General features: G+C 35.8%; 5 protein-coding genes across 11 annotated transcripts in view; all 5 read left to right on the plus strand.

The window, feature by feature from the left end:
• The window catches only part of LOC100182224 (sister chromatid cohesion protein PDS5 homolog B-A-like), a 23,118-nt gene extending 16,522 nt beyond the window's left edge, over positions 1-6,596 (plus strand). For 2 of the 4 annotated variants that reach the window (XM_018814747.2, XM_026837507.1), the window contains 13 exons: positions 124-220; positions 558-669; positions 1,117-1,249; positions 1,643-1,771; positions 2,155-2,291; positions 2,728-2,817; positions 3,205-3,355; positions 3,754-3,788; positions 4,052-4,144; positions 4,599-4,724; positions 5,146-5,229; positions 5,761-5,824; positions 6,135-6,596. In XM_018814747.2, the coding sequence (XP_018670292.1) occupies positions 124-220; positions 558-669; positions 1,117-1,249; positions 1,643-1,771; positions 2,155-2,291; positions 2,728-2,817; positions 3,205-3,355; positions 3,754-3,788; positions 4,052-4,144; positions 4,599-4,724; positions 5,146-5,229; positions 5,761-5,824; positions 6,135-6,170 (1,287 nt within the window). In that variant the 3' untranslated portion in view covers positions 6,171-6,596. The remainder of the gene's footprint in view (positions 1-123; positions 221-557; positions 670-1,116; positions 1,250-1,642; positions 1,772-2,154; positions 2,292-2,727; positions 2,818-3,204; positions 3,356-3,753; positions 3,789-4,051; positions 4,145-4,598; positions 4,725-5,145; positions 5,230-5,760; positions 5,825-6,134) is intronic. The other 2 variants (XM_026837505.1, XM_026837506.1) reach the window with 2 other exon arrangements.
• Positions 6,597-7,096: 500 nt separating this feature from the next.
• LOC113474063 (ubiquitin-like modifier-activating enzyme 5) lies at positions 7,097-8,800 on the plus strand. Its single transcript, XM_026837508.1, has one exon. It carries the CDS (start codon positions 7,165-7,167, stop codon positions 8,356-8,358), a length of 1,194 nt encoding a protein of 397 aa, XP_026693309.1. The 5' UTR covers positions 7,097-7,164; the 3' UTR covers positions 8,359-8,800.
• On the plus strand, positions 8,770-11,667 carry LOC100183089 (exosome complex component RRP43). Its single transcript, XM_002120529.4, has 9 exons — positions 8,770-8,856; positions 8,931-8,973; positions 9,061-9,124; positions 9,188-9,307; positions 9,582-9,687; positions 9,995-10,137; positions 10,517-10,637; positions 10,983-11,089; positions 11,261-11,667. Exons 1-9 carry the CDS (start codon positions 8,846-8,848, stop codon positions 11,383-11,385), a joined length of 840 nt encoding a protein of 279 aa, XP_002120565.1. The 5' UTR covers positions 8,770-8,845; the 3' UTR covers positions 11,386-11,667.
• Positions 11,668-11,672: 5 nt separating this feature from the next.
• LOC100175265 (signal recognition particle subunit SRP68) lies at positions 11,673-15,723 on the plus strand. Its single transcript, XM_002120124.4, has 7 exons — positions 11,673-12,013; positions 12,367-12,565; positions 12,850-13,022; positions 13,394-13,583; positions 13,816-14,001; positions 14,351-14,483; positions 14,713-15,723. The coding sequence occupies exons 1-7, from the start codon at positions 11,709-11,711 to the stop codon at positions 15,432-15,434; spliced, it is 1,908 nt and encodes a 635-aa protein (XP_002120160.1). The 5' UTR covers positions 11,673-11,708; the 3' UTR covers positions 15,435-15,723.
• Positions 15,724-16,264: 541 nt separating this feature from the next.
• Positions 16,265-21,093, plus strand: part of LOC100185444 (ankyrin repeat domain-containing protein 10) — a 9,238-nt gene continuing 4,409 nt past the window's right edge. For 2 of the 4 annotated variants that reach the window (XM_002123400.5, XM_018814781.2), the window contains exons 1-3: positions 16,268-16,914; positions 18,016-18,168; positions 18,527-18,618. In XM_002123400.5, coding sequence (XP_002123436.3) covers positions 16,705-16,914; positions 18,016-18,168; positions 18,527-18,618 — 455 coding nt within the window. In that variant the 5' untranslated portion in view covers positions 16,268-16,704. Of the gene's footprint in view, positions 16,915-18,015; positions 18,169-18,526; positions 18,619-21,093 lie in introns of all 4 variants that reach the window. The other 2 variants (XM_018814780.2, XM_018814782.2) reach the window with 2 other exon arrangements.

Raw genomic sequence — 21,093 nt, forward strand, 5'->3', positions numbered from 1 at the left:
CTGTGAATGTATGTAAGGTATTTCGGTTGGATTACATTCCGTTGTGAAGGACTTATTAAGATTTAGCTTTCAGCATTGTTTGGTTTCTTTATTAACGACAAACCTTATTGTTACATCACACAGGAAACTGTGAAGGTACAAAGAGAACATGGAGCGTCGCTTTATAATAAAATTATCACCAGATTCCGGGATTTGAAAAAACAAGCAATAATGAGAAATCGTAAGTAGTCACACTTAATAAACAAATGAAATTATTTTGTATGTTTAGTCACGGTAACGAAGATCGAAGTACTAGCAGTAAAAAGTGGTTACATCACGCTTATTGCGGTAATCTGTTCGAATAAAAGACTGATAAGTCAGGGAAACGTACTTTAATTTTGGCTATGAAGTTTTCGTAAAACCAGATCCTAACTATTTGTTTACACAAGAATCGTCCTGCTATATGAGCACCAGATCAGGGTCAGATTCGCAGAATATATTAATGTTATGTTATGTTGTTTTAACACGCTTTTTATTTATTACTCTGATTTCAACGTTGAATATTATTCTCCTCACAGTAATGAACCCGGTGATGCCGGAAGACATGTTGCCTTACCTCATATATCTCATGGCTAATGATCCTGACTTTGTGGAAGGAATATCGAGGAAAAGTCTCGCAAGAATTAAAGAGTAATTAACTATCTGTTTGTTTTTGACATTACTTTATAATTTCTCGCACTATAACCTGCGTGTTAGAATAAAAAAAAAACTGTAAAAAAATAACAGCTTTTCGAAGAAAAGTCTCGCAAGAATTAAAGAGTAATTGACTAATTAACTATCTGTATGTTTTTGACATTACTGAATAATTTCTCGCACTTTACTTTATGTCTTAGAATGAAAAAAACTGTAAAAAATAACAGCTTTTATTTCCTGACTAGATCCACTTTTTCTATTCTATATTGACGTGTGAGTATGCTATGGGTATTAGGGTTTTGGGCTAAACTTGGTGCAGAATACCAGTTTGTTTTAATAGGCAACATTTTTAAGAATTATCACCTGCTATAACTACAGTCAGATCACAAATACAACTGATAAAAATCATTGGGTGATCTTTTTATCTTCGTCTTCTTCCTCCAGTTGCATCCACTTCATTCTTGATCCTCTGCTGGCCAAAGGACATCCTGAGAGCTTCGGATTCGTGATGCGATTTGCCGCCAATGTGAAGCGAAGCCGTAACGCAGAGGAACCTGATGATGTACAGAGAAATGAGGTCATAATGCCAATTTTGATATTTGATGATGTCATCATTTAATTTATTAGATTTTTATTTTAATCTAGTGTGAAATTTTTTTTTAAAAATAGCAGAAGTTTTATTTAGAGACTTTTTGTCTGCTGTCTGGTGAGGCTTTAATAACGTGTGTTTATGTCAAACATCATGTTTGGGTAGTTGGCCAAAGTTGCCATATACCCCAGGTCCTTGACAATAACCTTACTAATATAGAATGGTAGATAAAACGTTGGTAATAAGGTTGTTTTAATGATTATTTTTTTACCAGAAGATCAATTTCAAATTAACATTTCTAGTAACAGGTTTCGAATTCATTCAATCTTTGCTGCCTAAAGAAAATACATGAGATTGAACTTGTCCTATATTTGTTTACAGAACATATACGCTGTGTGCGATCTTATTATTCAACATGTTCTTAAAAGATCTGGACAACTGGCTGTGGCAATATTGGACCCTCCTGAAAGCTCCATTATACGTTATATACCTTCTGCACTTTACACAACGGTATTTTTAAGTTTTAGTCTAATGTTTAATGAACTAAGCAGTAAATACATTGTGGTAACAGGCAAACTTTAACATAAATCTAAGTTCCCTTGAAATGCTTTGCAGCAGAACCTTACCATACAAAATAAAATGAAATGGCGAAGTACACATGAGTCATGAACCAATAATAGTATCAGTATCGGGCATTGAACCCGGTATCCTTTAGTTATGATGCAAGCGCCTAAGCATTGAGCCACGGCACTGGAACAAACTTCTAATTTAATTAGTTAATTTTTTTCAATAATTGGTACCTAAATTGATAATTTTTTTTAACAAATTTGAAAGTAATTAAATCTAGAGTTATTTTTCTTTTTTTAAATAATTAATTAATAAAATGTCTTTAGCCAACCGGACCTGAAAACGACAAAGTTTATCTTCCTCGAGAATTCTACACAAGCGCCAAGTCAGTCCCCACCCTTGCTACTACTGCTGCTATGGGAGGTGATAAATACAGAAGGAACCTTGCTCACCATGGGACCAGGTAGGGGGTTCACTTATCTTACTTACATGGTGGAGATGAATAGGCGGCAAACATTTTAAAATGCAGGGAGAGTTAGATATGATTCCTATCTACAAATTTGGTGTCAATGTTCACTAAAAAATGCAAAAAAAACCTAGAGTTGAGTTGCCCACCCTGTCACCCCAGGTTTGGCACCTAAAGGGGTATATTGGGTGGTTAAAACTTACTCTGTATATCTTACTAGGTTACCTTAAGAAAATTAATAGGGTTTTACTCCAATATTTATTGTTAGGACAGTTTATTGATGCTTTCAAATGAACCAGTAATAATAGAATTTTGTTTACTTTAATACGGATATTTAAATTTCCTAACAGTCAACAGTTTTTGTTGGAAAGTTGTGACGTTGGGTTAAGTTAAATTTATTTACTATCTATATGTTATTCAAATTAATTAACAGCGAAATATTTGGTTTTGGATCTGACGATCAGAAAAAGCAGGCCAAGAAAAAATACAAGTCACTTGAAATAACAGGAGGAGATCTAGTCAGGTCATAATAGCCATTGTTATTTCACAAGTTATCGTTTTAAGACACAAGTTACATTTATAGTGTGAGAAAACATTCAGTAATGTTATGTTGTTATTGTATTTCATTAAACAGCAAACAATAGAATCAAGTTTAATAAAATAAAACACAGCTTAAGTTATGTTTGAGAAAGTGTTTAGTAATTCAAGCAGTTTAAACAAATATGTGTCAGTTTAGTAATAATATCCTAAATTTTAATATTCTATATTTTTGCTACCAGGCACGATGTAAAACATTCATTTACCGTTCAGCAAGAATTTAATTGAAACAAAAGGCTTTATATACTAGATGCGTTCAAAAAATAGCATTTTAAATTTCAATGTTTATTTTATTTTGTTATACTGACTATAGGAAAATACCGAGCCCTAAGAAACCAGCCGTGCATGACCAATCAAGTTCTGCTTCAGCGAGCACAGCTTCACCCATGGCGAAACAGTCGTCATCAGATTTACCCACACCCCCAACCTCCCAAAGCTGTTCCACACAAAGCTCATCTTCACAGGTTGTTATAGATATTCTGTTACTTCTGCTACTACGCATGCTAAATCCTCTATTTTTTTTATTTTCCTGGTCGGTGGTCAGTGTTTACCTGTTATAAACAACATATATATTAGTAAGGAAATAGATATCAATATGAACATAGATATCAGCAAGTAAATGATGTTTAAGCAGCTTATTTGGTATAAAACGTAGTGGATTTCCAATCTTCCGACTGCTACCTGCTGAGACACATTTTCTGATGAAGTCTTGCGAAATGGAAGGCGAAACATCGAAAATACATTACCTTTTTATACCAGATGAGGTTCCACCCGTATGGAATATAGATTTTCTTTTAATCAATTGTAAAAATATAACTTTGCAATAATGAAAAGTGTTTTACTTTTTTATTTGTTTTTACAGGGAGAGGGAGCTAAAGAGAGTCTGACACCAGTAAGGTAGGTTGGTCATTATATTGTTTGAAGCATGATCAAGATATTTTGTGCTAAAGGTGCCCCTTCTTCCCCTACAGTATATTGTGTTTGTCTGAAAAAAATATTCTGGCATTTTTTAATTGTAATCTTAAAGGAGTATATACCTTTGTGGGTGATTATTTTGGGGGGTTTATTTATTTATTTTTTTTTGTATGTCTGACAACTTGAACAACCCAATAGTGACCACTGGGTTGTCTCATGCTTTCAACTTCAATTAATGAATGCAGGAAATCCTCAAGAATAAGAAAACCCACTCGGCATCATTCTCCCTCCCCTCCTGCCAAGCGAGGAAGATCTTCCATTCAATCAAAACCTCCACGGTAACTTGTTTATCAACTTGTTCTCTGCAGAATGTTCTGTATGGGTGGGGACCGCGAGAATTTGGGATTCAGGCCAGATTTGGCCATTACCCCAACATTGTATATGCACATAGAAAATCAGAAAATCCTAGATCCTCAAACAAATACCTCAACCATATAGAAAAGACTTTAATTTAACCATAGTTTTTTTTGTTTTAAATGATGCCAATCTTTCAACTTATGATTTTATGATATTTTCCCCTTTTAACCTGTAGTAAAAAGACTTTCTTTGTACCAATGTAATTTAAGTTAACCATCTATATAGAATAGGCTATAAATTTTTGAATTTAATTCAAGTTTTTCTATATAGACGCCAATCATTGATCAGTATTTTATCTCTTAGTTACTGTTTTTCTGTTTTAAATGATGCCAATTGTTCAAGTTGCGGTTTTATAACATTTCCCCCAACCCCCAGTAAAAAGACGTCACCCACTGAGGACAGCATGGGGGATGAAGCTTCAGAGTCGGAGTCAGATTCGGGAGAAAACGAAGCAACTACATTAGCCTGGGATGAATCCGCAGCATCCACCAGTGAACCTCAGTGAGTGGTTTCCGAAATATTCCAGACTTATCGACAATAAGTTTGTGATTAGTTTTTTTGTCGACTCTTTGGCACTAGTGGAAAATCTTTCATTAAAAGTGTAATTAGTTTGGGGTTATTTTATTAGTTAAGGCAGAGTATAATGATTAGTGAATCTCAGTTAGTTGTTTTTTTTATTAATACAGGTTTAGCTTATTAGTCATTTTTTTCAAATTGCCCTTATAGTTTAAAAAATAAAAAATTGTCATTGTTTCCAAAACTAACAGACTTTTTTGTACTGTAAACTTCTCTTCTGTATAGGTGAGGACCTAAGATTTACACCAGATTTGGGTGGGTACTACCCAGGCTGCTAAAGTCATACTAATGGAAAATTATTCACAAGCAATGTTTCTATATGTGTTTAAACTTAATTTTGTTACAGAAGTAATTCTCCCGTGAAACGAACATCTCTGGCTCGAGCAAAAGGAAGTTTGTTGATCGCTTCCACTTCAGTTAAAGTTCCTGTGTAAGTTTGGTTAATTCTACATAGGTTGTTATACGTTGGGTTGTGCTTGGTGGCGAACTGTCGAAGTAGCCTAATGGTCAGCTTACTTTCTAAATATAAAGTACTACAAGGCATAGGCACACCTGGTGACAGGACAGGCACCGACAATACTGTCAGTTTTATTAATTAATTTCCTATAAGTTGTAGTTAGTGCTTAGTGGCCAAGTAGTTTAGTTCACTTTCTATATTTAAGTTCCACAGACACACCTGGTAACAGAACATAAAATATGTTTTATTCAATCTCTTTAAATACAGTAGTGAAGACCAATGTATTTAAAACAACCAGGGGTTCAGGCCAGAGTTGGCTCATCACTGCAAGTTGAGTAGATCTATTTAAATACAAATGTAGAGCACTTGCAGATAAGGAGTATATAAAAGCACTGCTTATGGTGTATAATAGGATATGAGTATTATATCTCTTAGTTACCATAGAGCCAATATAGATGATATTCAATTGATTATCATAATCCTATTCCTGTTTAACTTTTGCAGAAGGAAAACACTTGGAGTGAACAACAACAACATAACTGATTCACAGTCATCAGATGATTCCATGGTAACTTAGAATATTTGAAAATATCACTGGGGTCAACTATTAGCTGTTTTTAGTCTACAGAATAATGTTTTCTGTTGTTTGCTTTTAACTTGCCATTACAGTGCAAGTATTGTGATGTAACATTAGATTGTTTTGGTACCAACTATTTCTGATTGTCATAGAGTTTAAACATTAATGCTAAGAAAGTTGTTATATACTAAATATATACCTGGCATAAGGTGTAATAAACAGAACATCCATATTATAACGACTGTCATTTTTTATTTGAGTATATGGCAAGTTACATTTATTTATGTGAATTATTGTCCAGGGTGTCCGACGTTCTAACAGAAGAAGAGGAAAGTAGAAAAACGATGTTTCCGTTTTGTTTACGAATAGTACTGCCTTCATTCAATACTGCAAAGACCTGCAACATAACATCATCATATAACCAGTATAATTTATTGTGTAAAAACTGGTCACAGTGTATTTTGTCGCTGCTTTTGCTCAATAATTTTTTATCTAAATTTGCTTATTGTGTGCACACCATCAAGACAAAAATGGCTTTGTAAGAAAGTAAAGTAAAATTGTGTTTAATTTGTTTTTGTTTTTTACTTTACACATTCTTTTTGTTTGTTTCATGTTTGTTGAAGTTTTGAAAAAGAAAGTTGTTTTTTCGATACTGTTTTTCGTTTTGTTACATACGAAATATGTCCTAAAAAAGCAAACGAATTTTATTAAAAAAGTTGAACGCATTTATATTATTCTTTTATTAAAATTTTGTTAAGACTAAGAAGAATTTTGTTTGCGCAGAAGTCAGAAATAAAGTTTTTTATAATATTTGTTTTATATGTAGTCCCCAAACAGTTGCAGTTTTTTATTTAACTGCAACGTGAATAAGTGTACAGTTAGCTTGCAAGTTGAGCAAATCCATTTTTGGTCTCCACAACGACCCGTGAAGTTAAGGTTTTTGAAACGAATTATTTATAAAATCAATGAGGTTAGTATTTTGCCTTTTAATGATAATTAAGAAATTAATAATTAGCGTAAAAGCTGTCGCCCAGCTTATCACTTTTTCGGCTTGTAAAACGCAACAAAATGGGACCACGGTTTAACCGTATGTTACATTTGCGACGTCACGCAATATGTCTGAAAGCTATGAACGAAATGTGCGTTGTGTCTAAGTAGCATACCTAAGGAGCATAAGCTTTTTCTGGTAAAATATCTTAAAATTTATTTCATTTCTTATTCCAATCTCAATATATTTGTGGTGGATATTAATGCCATGACATTATAAAATGAAACTATTGTTAGTTTGCAGGCTGTTCTTTTTTTACAATTAAAACCTAGTTGGCAATATAATGGCCGAATCTGCGCTGAAAACAAGAGTACAGGAGCTTGAAAATGAGGTTAAGTCGTTAAAAAAGCAGCTCGGAGACAACAAAGCTCGGCAGAAGATTGAAACCATGAGTTCTGAGGTCGTAGATACAAATCCATACAGTAGGCTTATGGCGTTGAAAAGAATGGGAATCGTGGATAATTATGAAACTATACGAGAATATACTGTGGCTGTGGTTGGTGTTGGGGGTGTGGGAAGTGTCACAGCTGAAATGTTAACAAGGTGTGGGATTGGGAAGCTCATATTGTTTGATTACGATAAAGTTGAGCTTGCCAACATGAATCGACTTTTTTTCCAACCTCATCAAGCCGGGCTAAGCAAGGTACAAGCTGCTGAACATACATTGCGTAATATCAACCCTGATGTGGAATTCGAGGTGCATAATTACAACATAACAACTATGGATAACTTCCAACATTTTATGGGTAGGTTAAAAAACGGTGGAAAGACAGAAGGACAGGCGGTTGATTTGGTTTTAAGTTGTGTGGATAATTTTGAGGCTCGAATGGCAATCAATACTGCATGTAATGAGCTTTGCCAAACATGGTTTGAATCTGGAGTAAGTGAGAATGCTGTCTCTGGTCATATTCAGTTGATAAAGCCAGGTGAATCTGCTTGCTTTGCTTGCGCACCTCCATTGGTTGTTGCCACACATACAGATGAACGCACTTTGAAAAGGGAAGGAGTTTGTGCTGCAAGTTTGCCGACAACTATGGGTGTTGTGGCTGGCTTACTTGTGCAGAACACATTGAAGTATTTGCTCAAGTTTGGAACAGTTTCTTTCTACCTAGCATACAATGCATTGCTGGATTTCTTCCCTTCAATGACTATGCGACCAAACCTTGATTGCGACGATTCTTTCTGCCGTAAGTGCCAGGTTGAATATCAGAAGACGGAAAGTGAGAAAGTAGAAGAACCTGTTGAAGTTGTGAAAGAAGCAGAAGTTTCGACGGAGAATGACTGGGGAATTGAGATTATGACTGAAACTACAGAAGAAGAATCAAATGCAGCCAGTGGTCCTGTTCCAAAACTAGCTGAAGGATTAACTGTTGCCTATACCCTACCTACTAAAACCAAAGATGAACCAAAAGAAGCTGTTTCCAATGGAAATGGTTTATCTCTTGATGATTTAATGGCACAAATGAAAACTTTATAAGTGAATATTATTATGTTGGTGTTAATTTGGTGAATTGTGTTTTGTCGAGAAATTTGTTTTTATTTGCCAAGCGGTAGTGGGCTCATACTGTTGTAAATCAAACCCATGTTATGTGTATTATGTTACTGAACTTGTAAAGAAACCTGAAACGACTTAGCTTTTTCTGTTCTAAATATCTTGATTTTCTGTTGTGTAAAAGGGTGTGTGACGTTAGACATGTTATACTATAATGCCTTTTATAGTTTTGATTATATCATGGCAGACAATACCTTTTCAGAAGGCTGGCAGTTCCATACAGTTAGTTGTTTTAATATCCTGTGCAATAATGTTTGAAATTGAATTAATGATTAGTTGATATTATTGCGGAATATTGTGTTTGTGATGCAAATATGATCTTTGTGTCTTTGCAAGATAACTTTATCTCTTTGTTTGTTTTATTAGATATCTTGTTCAATATTAGGGTAATAAACGTGTCCAAAGTTTCAAAATGGAAGATATGTAAGTAATAGTCATATTACATGTTGTTGAATTTGTATTAATATTGCTTTGTTTATAAAGTCCTTTTTTCACAGATTTAAGCATATTCAGCCAGTGGAATATTATAAGTCATTCTTGGTAAGTATTTCTGGTTTTTATTCCTTTGTTTATTGTTTAGCTTTATATGCGGTCTTTATATTTTGACCAATACCAATATATTAACAGAAAGAAAATATCAGACCTGACACAAGAACTCTACAACAAATCAGGAAAACAACATTAAATGTGGGTAAGGTGGTACATCATTGATCTATATGAATCTGATACCATACTATAACATTCATATTTGCAGGTCCCATAACTACAGCCGATGGTTCAGCTTTAGTAAAGATAGGAAATACAATGGTGATGTGTGGGGTGAAGGCTGAACTTACACAACCAACAGCAGAAGAACCTAAGAAAGGAATAATAGGTGATGTTGATATAATGAATGAATATAACTTATTTACCTTCGCATGGCATGGCAATAACAGTCAATTTAGCACAGGTGTTCTGTTTCATATACCTCACTTTAAATGTGGGCTGTCTGCGTCTGCTAAAGGGCTTATGTTTTATTATAGATATTTATCTTAAACATCTGAGCCTGATCTGCTGCCCATAAAGTTGGACAATCTCTTGAATGGATTGTGTTGGGATATTTATTTATATATAACTATTGTGTCTAATATGTCTTACTCTTTATCCAGTCCCCAACCTTGACCTACCAGCATTATGTTCCTCCAAATTCAAACCAGGTCCCCCCAATACTCAAGCTCAAGTTGGTACAAAGTTTCTTGACAACTTGATCAAAATGTAAGTTCTATCTTAGTTTCTTACACCAAGTGCTAAGAAAATTGATACATACTTGATATTTTATAGCAATTGATCCTGACTGTTATTTAGCTTGAGAATTGTCATAAGCTTGACCAGGGCCAAATCACGGAATATATCACACATGTTCTATCTACATATTTAAGGATTCTACTATATATCTTTACAACATATTTTAACACTAACAATACCACTTTTAATAACAGATTTGCTAATTTTTTTTACATATTATTATATTATCTTATACGGTGATCTGTAATTACTTTGGTAAACTGTCTTCACTCCACAGAGCAAATCTTGTGAACTCTGAAGACCTTTGTATTGTACCCGATAAGCTTGTATGGGTGTTATACTGTGATGTTACTTGTTTAAACTATGATGGTTGTGTTATTGATGCTGCTGTTGTAGCGTTAGTAGCAGCTCTTCGAAGTGGTAAGAAAATGTGTTTTAAGATGTTTAGCTAGAATTGCATACATTTTTTATGGTATTGCATTTTTGTTGCATTCTTTAACCTGTAAGTAAATTACATGTGGATTATATTAGGGGTGTATGGATGTGAGATTACAATTTTTGAAAAAGGGGTGACATCATTTTTGTGGCACAGTTTCAAATACAATTCGAATTTTACCCTGCTATTAAGTATCTATACAAACAAGCAGAGCCAAAGAATATTGTATTGAATGCATTCACCATATTATTCAATGAGGTTACCTATTTTTGATAACTGTGATTGTGAGTGTAACTATATTTTAATGCCTTTTCTAGATTTTGTTAAAAAATTGAATGGCGGTTATACCTTTCTTTTTTTTAGTCTCTCTTCCATCTGTGACATTAAACGAAGAGACAGACACACCGGTTACAAATATCAATGAGAAAACTCCGTTAACAATCAACTGTTTACCTGTTGCTTCTTCATTTTCATTCTTTGAAAGGTTGCGAATATTCTTGAATTGTAGATGTGCATAGTAGTTTGGGGACCGGGGTGATATGGTCCACATTTGATGTTTTTCTTTTTCTTTTATTGTCCTATTTTGTGATAAACAAAGAATTTTATGAAAATATATAAGCATATCCTGGCAACTCTAAAAGAGTGTTATTAATTGGTAAAAACAAAGTTAGGAAATATGGGATATTATGTGCCAACACCGTGGGTACACTACCCCAAAGTAATTTTTATTTGTTTAAATATGGTAATTTAAAATGATGTTTGTAGACCATATTGTATGCAAATATATAACTTGTATATTCAGTATATTAATCATTATTTCTATTTAAAGTGAACACATCATTACTGACCCCACATTGTCAGAAGAAGATATTACATCTGGATGTTTAACTGTTGTATCAGATGAACATGAAAATTTACTTTTGGTAGATAGACCAGGTGAGTTGATTAATATACAATCGTAACTTCTATTTAAAGAAGAGACTGACGATGCCATTTCGACGAAATGTATATCTTTTATTATGCAGTGGCTTGGATTTGTTTTTTTGAATGTTGCATATTTTGTAGCCCCAGACCATAAGTCCCATTTCTAAAGTGTATTATATTCAGGTGGTGTGTCGATAACCGAAGATCAGCTGGAGATTTGTATTCAACGTTCATTCAAACGAACAAAAGAAGTTCATAAACTTTATAAAGCTGTGCATAAACCAAGTGAATCAAATGACCAGACTTAACTTATGAGCTGATATAAAACACTGGAATGGAATCAACCCATTTAACTTGAGAATGGTGTAGATAAAGGAGAAGATTTAAAGAAAAGAAACACAAAAAGGGCAAGAGTTAACTGAACAGTTCAATACATAAACTTGTATAGTTTTGTTCCCTGAGCAAAATTTTACTGCATTCTCATTATCTTGGGCATTTTGCGCAATCTATCTTATTTTCCTTCTCACTTATGCATTCATTTTCTTGACATTATGCTGCCTTTAATACTGTCTCAGCCATTTTTAAACTTTTCAGGTTTCAAACTTAGTAGATTACAATAGGCAAAGTTAAAATGACTAAAGCTCCAGAAACTGAGATAACGGATTCCAAATTTGAGTCTGAAGATCTTAAGCCCGATGCCATGCAAGTAGCTGAAGATAATCTGAACCCGGATCTTCCCGTGTTCTCTGTTGATATACTACCAGTGATAAAGGAAGCTCAGAACCAACATGGCCTCCGTCATGGCGACTACCAACGTTACCATGGTTACTGCAACAGGAGGTTGAAGAGAATAAGGAGGGTGTTGAAGTTTAAGATGGGCGACAAGAGGAAAGTGACGCCAAAGAAAGTAACGGAACCTGTCTTCACAGATCCAAGGTAAAAACATGTTGTTTTGTGGTATTACTGCAATCTTAATTTAAAATTGTATGTAAAAGTGTTAATAACAGTGAAAGAAAGCAATGTTGGTGTTCTAGATATACCATATCTACTATGCTAAACTTTTTCAAATGGGAGTGGGGTGGGCAAAAGTAGTTAGATGCACATACCTATAAACAAACCTAACTTGTTCTTTGTAGTGTTCGCTGATTAATGCAGTGCAGGGTAGGCTTGCCCAACTGCCTCTACAGGTTTGGCACCTATGTACCTTACTTCATGCACATATACTCTGTCAATATGAATTCAAAACAACTGTTTTTATATAGAGATCCTAACTGAATTAATCTTCCCAGATACATACTGATGCTGCTAATGACATCTGAGAGAGCTTGGAGTCTTGCCATGTATTTGAAACAGGAGGCAAACTCGGAGCCGCGTAAGAGGCATCACATGGTGGAAAAGATGAGAAAGGCCGTGGTACTCGCTTCTGAACTCAACACCTTGTGTGAAAGTAGTGAAAAAGTTGATGCAAGAACTAAACTGGAGGCGCAGGTAATAAATGGTTTGTAAATAAATGATTTGTCCTCCAATTGAACACTATGCGTTGCTTGCGCATTACTATCTGTAACAAACATTCCTGGTGAAAACAACCTGTTTATTGCTGTCTGTTTTTATGTTTTCTGTATTTTAAAACGAACAGTTGTGAAAAGTAAAACTACAATTTTATAATTAAAACCCAATGTGTCGCTTCCCTGTTTACTGACAACTTATTAATTTTTTTATTTGTTTTAAAACAGATAGTTAAATGAAAAGTAAAAGTTCTTTATTATATCCAGGCATATTCAGCTTACATGAGTGGTATCCTTCAATTTGAGCTCAAAAATTGGGTCGCCGCGATGGATTTATTCCGTAAAACGCAAACAATTTATGGAAAGCTTGCGGATACGATGTCAAAAGAAGAACAAACTGTTTATAAAACTATGGTTGACGAAATAGCACCCAATATTAGGTAGACCTATGTTCTATATTTAACATATTATTGTTTTTAACTTAATAATTTTTTAATTTGAATTTTGCACTAGACAGTTATTAAACATAAAATAACCTTTATCTCTATGGAATACCAACGTAAAAATCTTATACGATCTTTACTTATCTAACTTTTGCATAGAACTGCTCCATTCACATATAGTGATATAGGTACTACTTATTAATACTGTACTATAGTTTAGGTCCTTTAAAAATAAGTAAACCAAGTATTTTCATTCATTTATTCATTTGTATTCAGTATTCACCCACCACCCCAGTTACTGCTCAAAAAACTGCACGATACACACATAGGCACTATCCTTTATAGGTATTTTACTTGTACTTTCCCAGGTACTGCGCGTACACGATTGGTGATCAATCAGCCATGGACGACCTGATGCAAATGCACGGGACTGGTCGTCAGGATCCTCTTTTATCAGAGAAACTTGACTTCCTGATCGCGGAGTCTCGTGAGAAGAAGGCGGCATCTATGAGTGAGATCATATGGAGGAATCGAACTATAAGGGTCAAGAATAATAAGGTGGGTGAAAAACTTCAGTGTCGACTGTCGTCATAATAAGGTTTCAATTGGGTGTTAGGTGTTGTTCAAATTGTATATATAAATCACATTTTCATATTTTAATTATTTAGGAGTGCTGCCTAAACTTTAAATCGGGAAGTAGGTAATTTAGCACCCCAGTTTTACATCCTAAAATAGCTTTTTCCCTGTTTGTCTATGTGTACGATAATCACTTTTGTTATTTATTCCCCAGGTGCGATTGTTTTTGATCGGTGTGAAAGAATTTGAGAAAGATCTTTCAACCATTGATGACAATGATAGAGATGCTAGGGTGGAGGTTTACGATCGGTTGCTAACTGAATGTAAAGATGCTTTGCAAGTCACTAGAGATGATATCCGTACTGACCCACATTCGAAAGCAAGCGAGAAAACAAACAAGGTATATGTGCTTGGTGTTTAGTATGCTGAAGTATATGAATATGCTGAAGAATATAACTTTGATTGTTGTATCTTTAATAAGCATGTAAATTATTAACTGAGTACTCTTCAACTTAATATGGCTTTGGAAAAAAATATATTCTTTTTTGTGGTAATATTTTTTGGACAGTTTTTTTACGTAGCACGCCATGGGCCCTGACATTTACGCCAAAGTTTCCCAATTCCCCCTAGGTAAGGCTTAAGAAGTTGTGAATTTGTGAATGTATGTCTTAGATGTGTTTAAGAAATATGCTCAACCTAAATTATTGGACATTTTTTCCTAATCACTAACTAGTTGAACTCCTTTACAGGTGTCCGACTTACAATTCCTCCAGTCTTACCTCACCTACTTACGCCTCACCAAAACCATCCAAAGAAATTTACTTTTACTTCAAGATCTTCAGGCGAAATCACCTTCCATGCTTTTAAGCAGTGGAGCTTCTGGTGGGTAGAATATGAAAAGAGTAAAAATAATGTTGTTGTCTTATAGAATGAGTATATCACAACTGATAAATGCAAATAAAATAGAAAGTTATGTTAACATTAATTTAATAACAAACTTTAAATATTAAAATTACAATAATATAAACCTTAAACTGCAGGAATATACCTGATAATACCCAGTTGTAATTGTTGGCAGCATGCACATGGCTTATATGAACTTTTTATACAGATGAAGCTGCCGCAGGAGATTCTACGCGACGAGGACCAAAACCAAGTGATTTTATTCGACTTTACGATGGCATTCTACAAAATCTTTCGGAAATTCTGTCTTTACCTGGTGTTGATGTTGATTCTGAGATGTCAGATGCTGTGGGGAGTCAACGCACTGCATTCCAGGCTTTCAGGTGTTTTTATGTCGCACAAGCGTATGTTAACGAGAAGAAATGGACCGAAGCAATGGCACTGTACGATCGTGTGATGGAACATTCTAATAAAGCTATGGGAGCCTTGGTGAAGCAATCTCAGGATGATTTTGTGGAGTTTAAAGTCTTAAACAGCAGCAAGCTTGAGAGCTTAGTGGAGACCATTGCGTTTAACAGATACAGAGTCCATGCATCTGCTATACTTGACAGTGTAGCTGTAAATAAAGATGGAGAAAGTAAGAAAGTTGACACCACTGTACCTCTAATGGACAGAGTAGACCATTATTATGAAGACCCTACTATATCAGCATTACAAAATGGGAAAACCAACCCTAAAGTTCCACAGATGACCTCCGCTTACCCCCCTTCCTTTGATCCAGTCCCATGCAAGCCTTTGTTCTTTGACCTGGCGTTAAACCATGTCACCTTCCCTTCCCTGGACAAGAAACTTGGAAAAAAGGAAAATCCTCAAAAAGCTGGGATTACTGGCCTTATCAGCAACTGGTGGGGTTGGGGTGGAAAGAAATAACTTCATCAAATCAAATTTTCATTTTCTTGCAAGGTATTGTGTGGTTACTGAGTTGAGAACCATTGCGGTCAGCTGCTGTTTTAATGTTGTATGTTTTCAAAAGAACGAACTGTTTTTAAATTTGACTGTTTTATTTTATCGCTGCAATTTGTGTATAAGTATCGGGTGCATTTTGTTAGGCCGTTTTACGAACTAGAGAATATGTTTTGTATTTGCAGTACCTTGTGTTTCATAGCGATTGGTTGCCATGGTGAATAAAAGGAATGGAGGAGTATTTAATGTCAATAAATTCCATGGCTGGTTAACATATATCTTATGCTTATTTATGTAGATTAAAACCATTTTTGGACTAAAATACTTTTAAACCAATTAAGATTACTTTATTGATTAGTTCACTAATGAACCGACATTAGATATCCCTTATTAGTGATCCGAAGATGACTAATTGGTACCAAAACTAGGTAGGTGTTGCTGTACCAACAAAATTAACTTGAATTTAGTTGATTCATTGTAATGACACCGAGTGTTGTGCCAGGAAAACAAAACGTGTCTAGACAGAGTGTTTTATATCTTTTCTGTCTCATTTATTCGTGTTTTCAAAGCCGAAATGTATCGCAAATTTTCACGCGTCGCGCGTTTTTACGCTAAACACGTGACCCCTGGCGACCGGTTGATGTTTGGTGCGCGCCGGTTGTGATTATGACGTCGCGATCCGCTCGAGTAGTCATCGCTCGGTTTCAAAAATTTTCCATTCGTCGTTATGTAGAAGAAGAGAAAGAAGCTGCTGTTGCTGTCGTCGTGCCGCGTGTGTTCTTGATTTGTATTAAAACTGCTTGGCGAGGGTAAGAGCGAGTAGCTCTCTCATGTCGCAGGTTTCTACTCTTACTGCTTTTGTGAGTGTACGGCACGTTTTTGTGAGTAGGGCCAGTTTCTGCATGAACTGATGTGTATTGTGGAAAACGATTGAAATTCAGTCACAAGGAACCAGATATTTTAGAAAGCGAAATGAAACCTGTTTACTAACCCGTTCTAGTTATTTGCAAAGTCGTGCACCTGCATTTTAGTGTTTAAATCAATGCACTAAAAGCTGTGTATTTTTGTTTCAGAATTGAATCTAATTTCTGTACTTTTACCGCTGCTTAAATAAGAAGTGTACTGAAGCGAGCAGGTTCGCAGCAGTGTAGCTAGTACGTCTGTTCTCACGGTGGAGCGGAAGACACCACTTACAAAGTTTCTTAACCGTTTGCAAAAGGAAAATAACAGGATTATAATGGATTCGCATGAAGACACACCAATGGGATTTTGGGGTAGCGAAAGCGAGTCTGTCATTGCACGACAGTACCCGATACACAAAGCGTGCCGTGACGGGGATGCAGTCACTCTTTCCCGGGCAGTGGCTGTCGCAAGCCCCGATCAACTCGTTGCCGAAGATCAATTTTACGGGTGGACTCCTGTCCACTGGGCTGCATATTTCGGGAAAGTAAGTTTTTCCAATAAATCAAACTTACAAAGTACATTACTGTTATCCATTTTAATCTAGTTTAATCGTTTTTCTAATAAATCAAAATTTACAAAGTACATTACTGCGTCTAAATGTTTATTTTGTTAAGCGCTTATGGACAGAAGCGACGGCTTATGCAACGGTCCAATAAAATTCTTATATAATATATACTGTTTATACGTTATAATGAAAGTACACGACTTATGTTATATGACCAGTATTTCCTGTAAATTAATGTCTAAAATAAAAGTAGTTACATAACATCTCTACAATGACGAATTGCTTATTAGTCACGCTTTCTACTCGCGCAGACAGTCGAACATATACGTAAATACTTTCCTCCAAACGTTACCAAGAAACCCATGTTGTTTATAGCACTTTTGTACCTTTAAGTGTCGATTTTGAAAGCGGTACTACTAGCGTTACTTACCGCGTTTAAAGTGTTGTGTTGATTTTGTCCCCCGGCGTAATTTCAACTCACTACAGCGATAAGTTAGCCAAGTCGTAACTGCAATTTATTATCATTCCAATATAGCGTTGTTTGTACCGTAAGCAGAACACCGCTTTCGCTTTGACGAGTCAAAAGTTTAATAACCATTTACACGATTCATACTCTTTCCTATTGCTGAAGGTTGAAGTTTGGACCCCAAAATTTAACCGCGGATTTGTAAAAGTAAAGCAGAATTTGTTATTTCAAGATCGAGTGCTTTGTATATAGAACTATAACAGATGTCTCGTATTCCCATGGGTTTTTTGTCACGGAAACAAATCCACTTAACCGTATCGTGTATTTTCTCATTTTACTCTTTACATCGCAAACTTTTACTGCGCGATATTAAATTCAATGGTAATGAAAAAATAACAAAATTGAACACACTTGTTGACTCTGCGTGTAAATTCACTCCTGATTTGTCGTTGACCGTCGTTGCTCCCGACTGGTCTATAATTATATTACTGACGTTGGCAGTACCGGCAATTAATCCTGCCAATATCCTGGCCCGGCCGGTAACCAAGAACTTTTAACAAGTGCTCCGACTGCCCGCACCTGTCCTCTATTTCACACGTATCCATATTTGACAGGTGGAGTGCTTGAACGGGCTTCTACGAACCGGTGTAAATGTAAACATCAGGACGAGTCGTTTTCAACAGACACCGGCACATATCGCTGCGTTCGGCGGTCACCCGACATGTTTGTTGGAACTTTTGAAATCCGGCGCCGATTTCCATGCAAGGGTAAGTGGGTATGGTTCGGTTTATTCAACACATACTCGTTATTGTTGTAACCTATAAATTTTATATTCTGAATATGTTTAAAAGGTATCATAGACACATAAGAAAGTAAAGTATATACGTGTTTCAAAGACCGCGTGTTAGATTTAATAAATATATTGATTTTATTTCCTTTATTTATGCAATTAACTGTAATATATTCAAAATACACATCGTATCTGCCGTGTATGGAATTTACTAAACTAAAATAATCTTGAAAACCTTACGTTTGCTTTGGGCAAACATATGGCCGCTGTCAGAGGTAACCACCAAAAAAACAGTGTTGTGATCGATCGTTCTAACGCTTGTCCTCCCCATGCAGGATTATCTCGGTGAAACACCAATGCATAAAGCGGCGCGTGTTGGCAACGGCGAATGCATAAAGACGCTCATACAAAATGGAGCCCGTGCAAAGTGAGTGTTCATTAGATTCATTATCTATTCAAGCTACTTACTTCATAACGCCCTGTCGCGCTTCTTATACATCGGTAATTAAGAAATCGACCAGTTACTTATTTAAAGGCGGATTCCGCTTGAAAAAATTAAGGTTAATCATTTTATCTTCGTTTTGTCCACCTGACAGCGTGTATAGGCTGGTAATATAGAACCACTAATTAATCGCGCGCATGACGTAATTATCTCCTGGCTGCAGTGTTTGTTCTATCACGCGCGTGGCGTGCAGTACCTTCACAAAATATAAGAATACGCACTGCTATATTATTTATTAGGTGTTTATTGGCAGCCGTGAACTGAGTGACTACTGACGTATTCGTTGCAGTAAATATAAACCCCAAGTTTCCCAAGTTTTCCCAATGGAATAAATTAAGTTAAAGTGAAGAAAGTGCGTGCACCCGATGCACGAGACCAACAGTGTCTGCTTCCAATATAAAGAGACTGCGGAAGCGTTGGCGTGATTTTGTTTGTTGTTTATCCCGAGATGAGGAAACGCCCGTGTGTGTGCAGGGTGCTGGTGCACGACGCACAGCGGTACTTACGTCATAATACACCTTTGTATTTGAATCTCCACACCGCCAAAGCATTGTTCGACTAGCATCAACAGTTTCGCGGCAAATATATTTAACTGGAATGTGTCACCTAATAAACAGGGCCAACAACGACCCTGTCGATTTTCGACATTGAACGTACCTACCACGACCGTGGCCGGCAGTCAAATTTTAGCAATTACCATTTCGCTATGTTACATGAAGTACAGCGCAAACAAGATACATTACTGAGCTCTATCGCCCAGAGCAACTCACTCTCCAATTAATTCGTCAGAAACCAGATAACTACGTTCGTCAATCGCTGCTGCTCTAGTTTGGCGGGAAGCGCTCTGATTGGCTAGAATCAATTTAAACTTCGATCTCACAGCGAATGCACGAGACGAATGTAGACCACGTGAGACTTTCGTATTATCTGTTCGATCAGGCGACGCTGCGGAACGCGCTTACGTAAAAATTGAGTTATGTGTTACGGTTTTGTAAACTACAAACAGAGCATGTAATATATAAATTATTAAATGTTTGCTTATCGCGTATTACCCATTCAGGTAATCTATATATTCAAATGATAACAATGTTTCGGCTCGGAAATCCCCTTTATATTAAAACACGACCGACACACGTCAATGCAAATAATTGCAACATTAAACACGAGAGAGCTAATCGAAGAACGCTGCTAACAAGCCTTCGCTTCCAGTGGCGCGAAAACGAGGAAACCATGCTTTCAACAGACTTGTATATGGGACATTTATACATGACAGTGTGGGTTTTGTTCCCCACCCCATGCCGAGCCACTTCATTTCCCGCCGCTTTTAATAATTGTTGTAAGAGTGCACTTAGCATAGTAACCACTCACTGCAATTGTGATTGCTATTGAGTTTAAACATCGAAATACTTACTCCCAATCAAAATGCTTCTATCATTATTTTTCGTTTTGATTCGCTAGATTTACAGTGCGCAACATTTCAAATAAACAAGCAGAACAACCGGTTCGGCGCCTCTAAATAATAATTTTCGATAAAAGTCGAAACCGTCTCTTTCAAGCCATCTCAAGCGTGGTAAACTTCCCGAAACCTCGTGGTAAAAAATAGAAGAAGGCGTCATACTGTAGATCACACGACCACCACGCGCCGCACAATTTCACGGCGTCGTATACTATTTTCTTCTCCGAAAGAAAACCACAAACGAGAGAACCGGTTTAACAAAGACACAACACGAGCCAAGTCCTTGCCGCTTGATTTACGTTAATGTTTTTCAAACCACCTTATTTAATTTGATGGCGCCTGGACAATATTATGTATCTTATATTGTGAAAATCGGATCTTAAACTGTCTTACATCAAAGAATGCATTAACGATCTGACCAATAACATACAAATGTGATGACATAATTATGTGAATCCATTATAAAATACTTTTCACCTTTTTTACCACACTATAACTAAATATGTTTATTTTTAAAAATATGTTTATTTTTACCGCTGAAACTAAAAATTTCATTAGAAGAACCAACCTTTCATGGAATGGTCATGAATTATTAAACAAAGCACACGCCATCTCGTTTGTTAGGATAAAAAATCCACATAGCAGATGGCAGGCTTACATTCTGGCACATATATATGGTTCTCTTATACAAACATGCTATCATACTTATTTAAACAGATACCCACGCATAGGGAAATATACAGGCAAAGCAGATGCCACCAACGTACATACAGAGTTTAATGTTCATACCCTTACTGAACACAACATGAATTATTAATCAAACCTTACTATATTCCCCACTTTGAAGCTTAATGCGACAAGATTTTATATTTATCATTCAATAAGTGAACTGTAGAAACAACTGTTTATTCGTGTTATATCTTTGTATATATATATATATATAT

Source organism: Ciona intestinalis, chromosome 14, assembly GCF_000224145.3.
Source record: "Ciona intestinalis chromosome 14, KH, whole genome shotgun sequence".
NCBI lineage: Eukaryota > Metazoa > Chordata > Ascidiacea > Phlebobranchia > Cionidae > Ciona > Ciona intestinalis.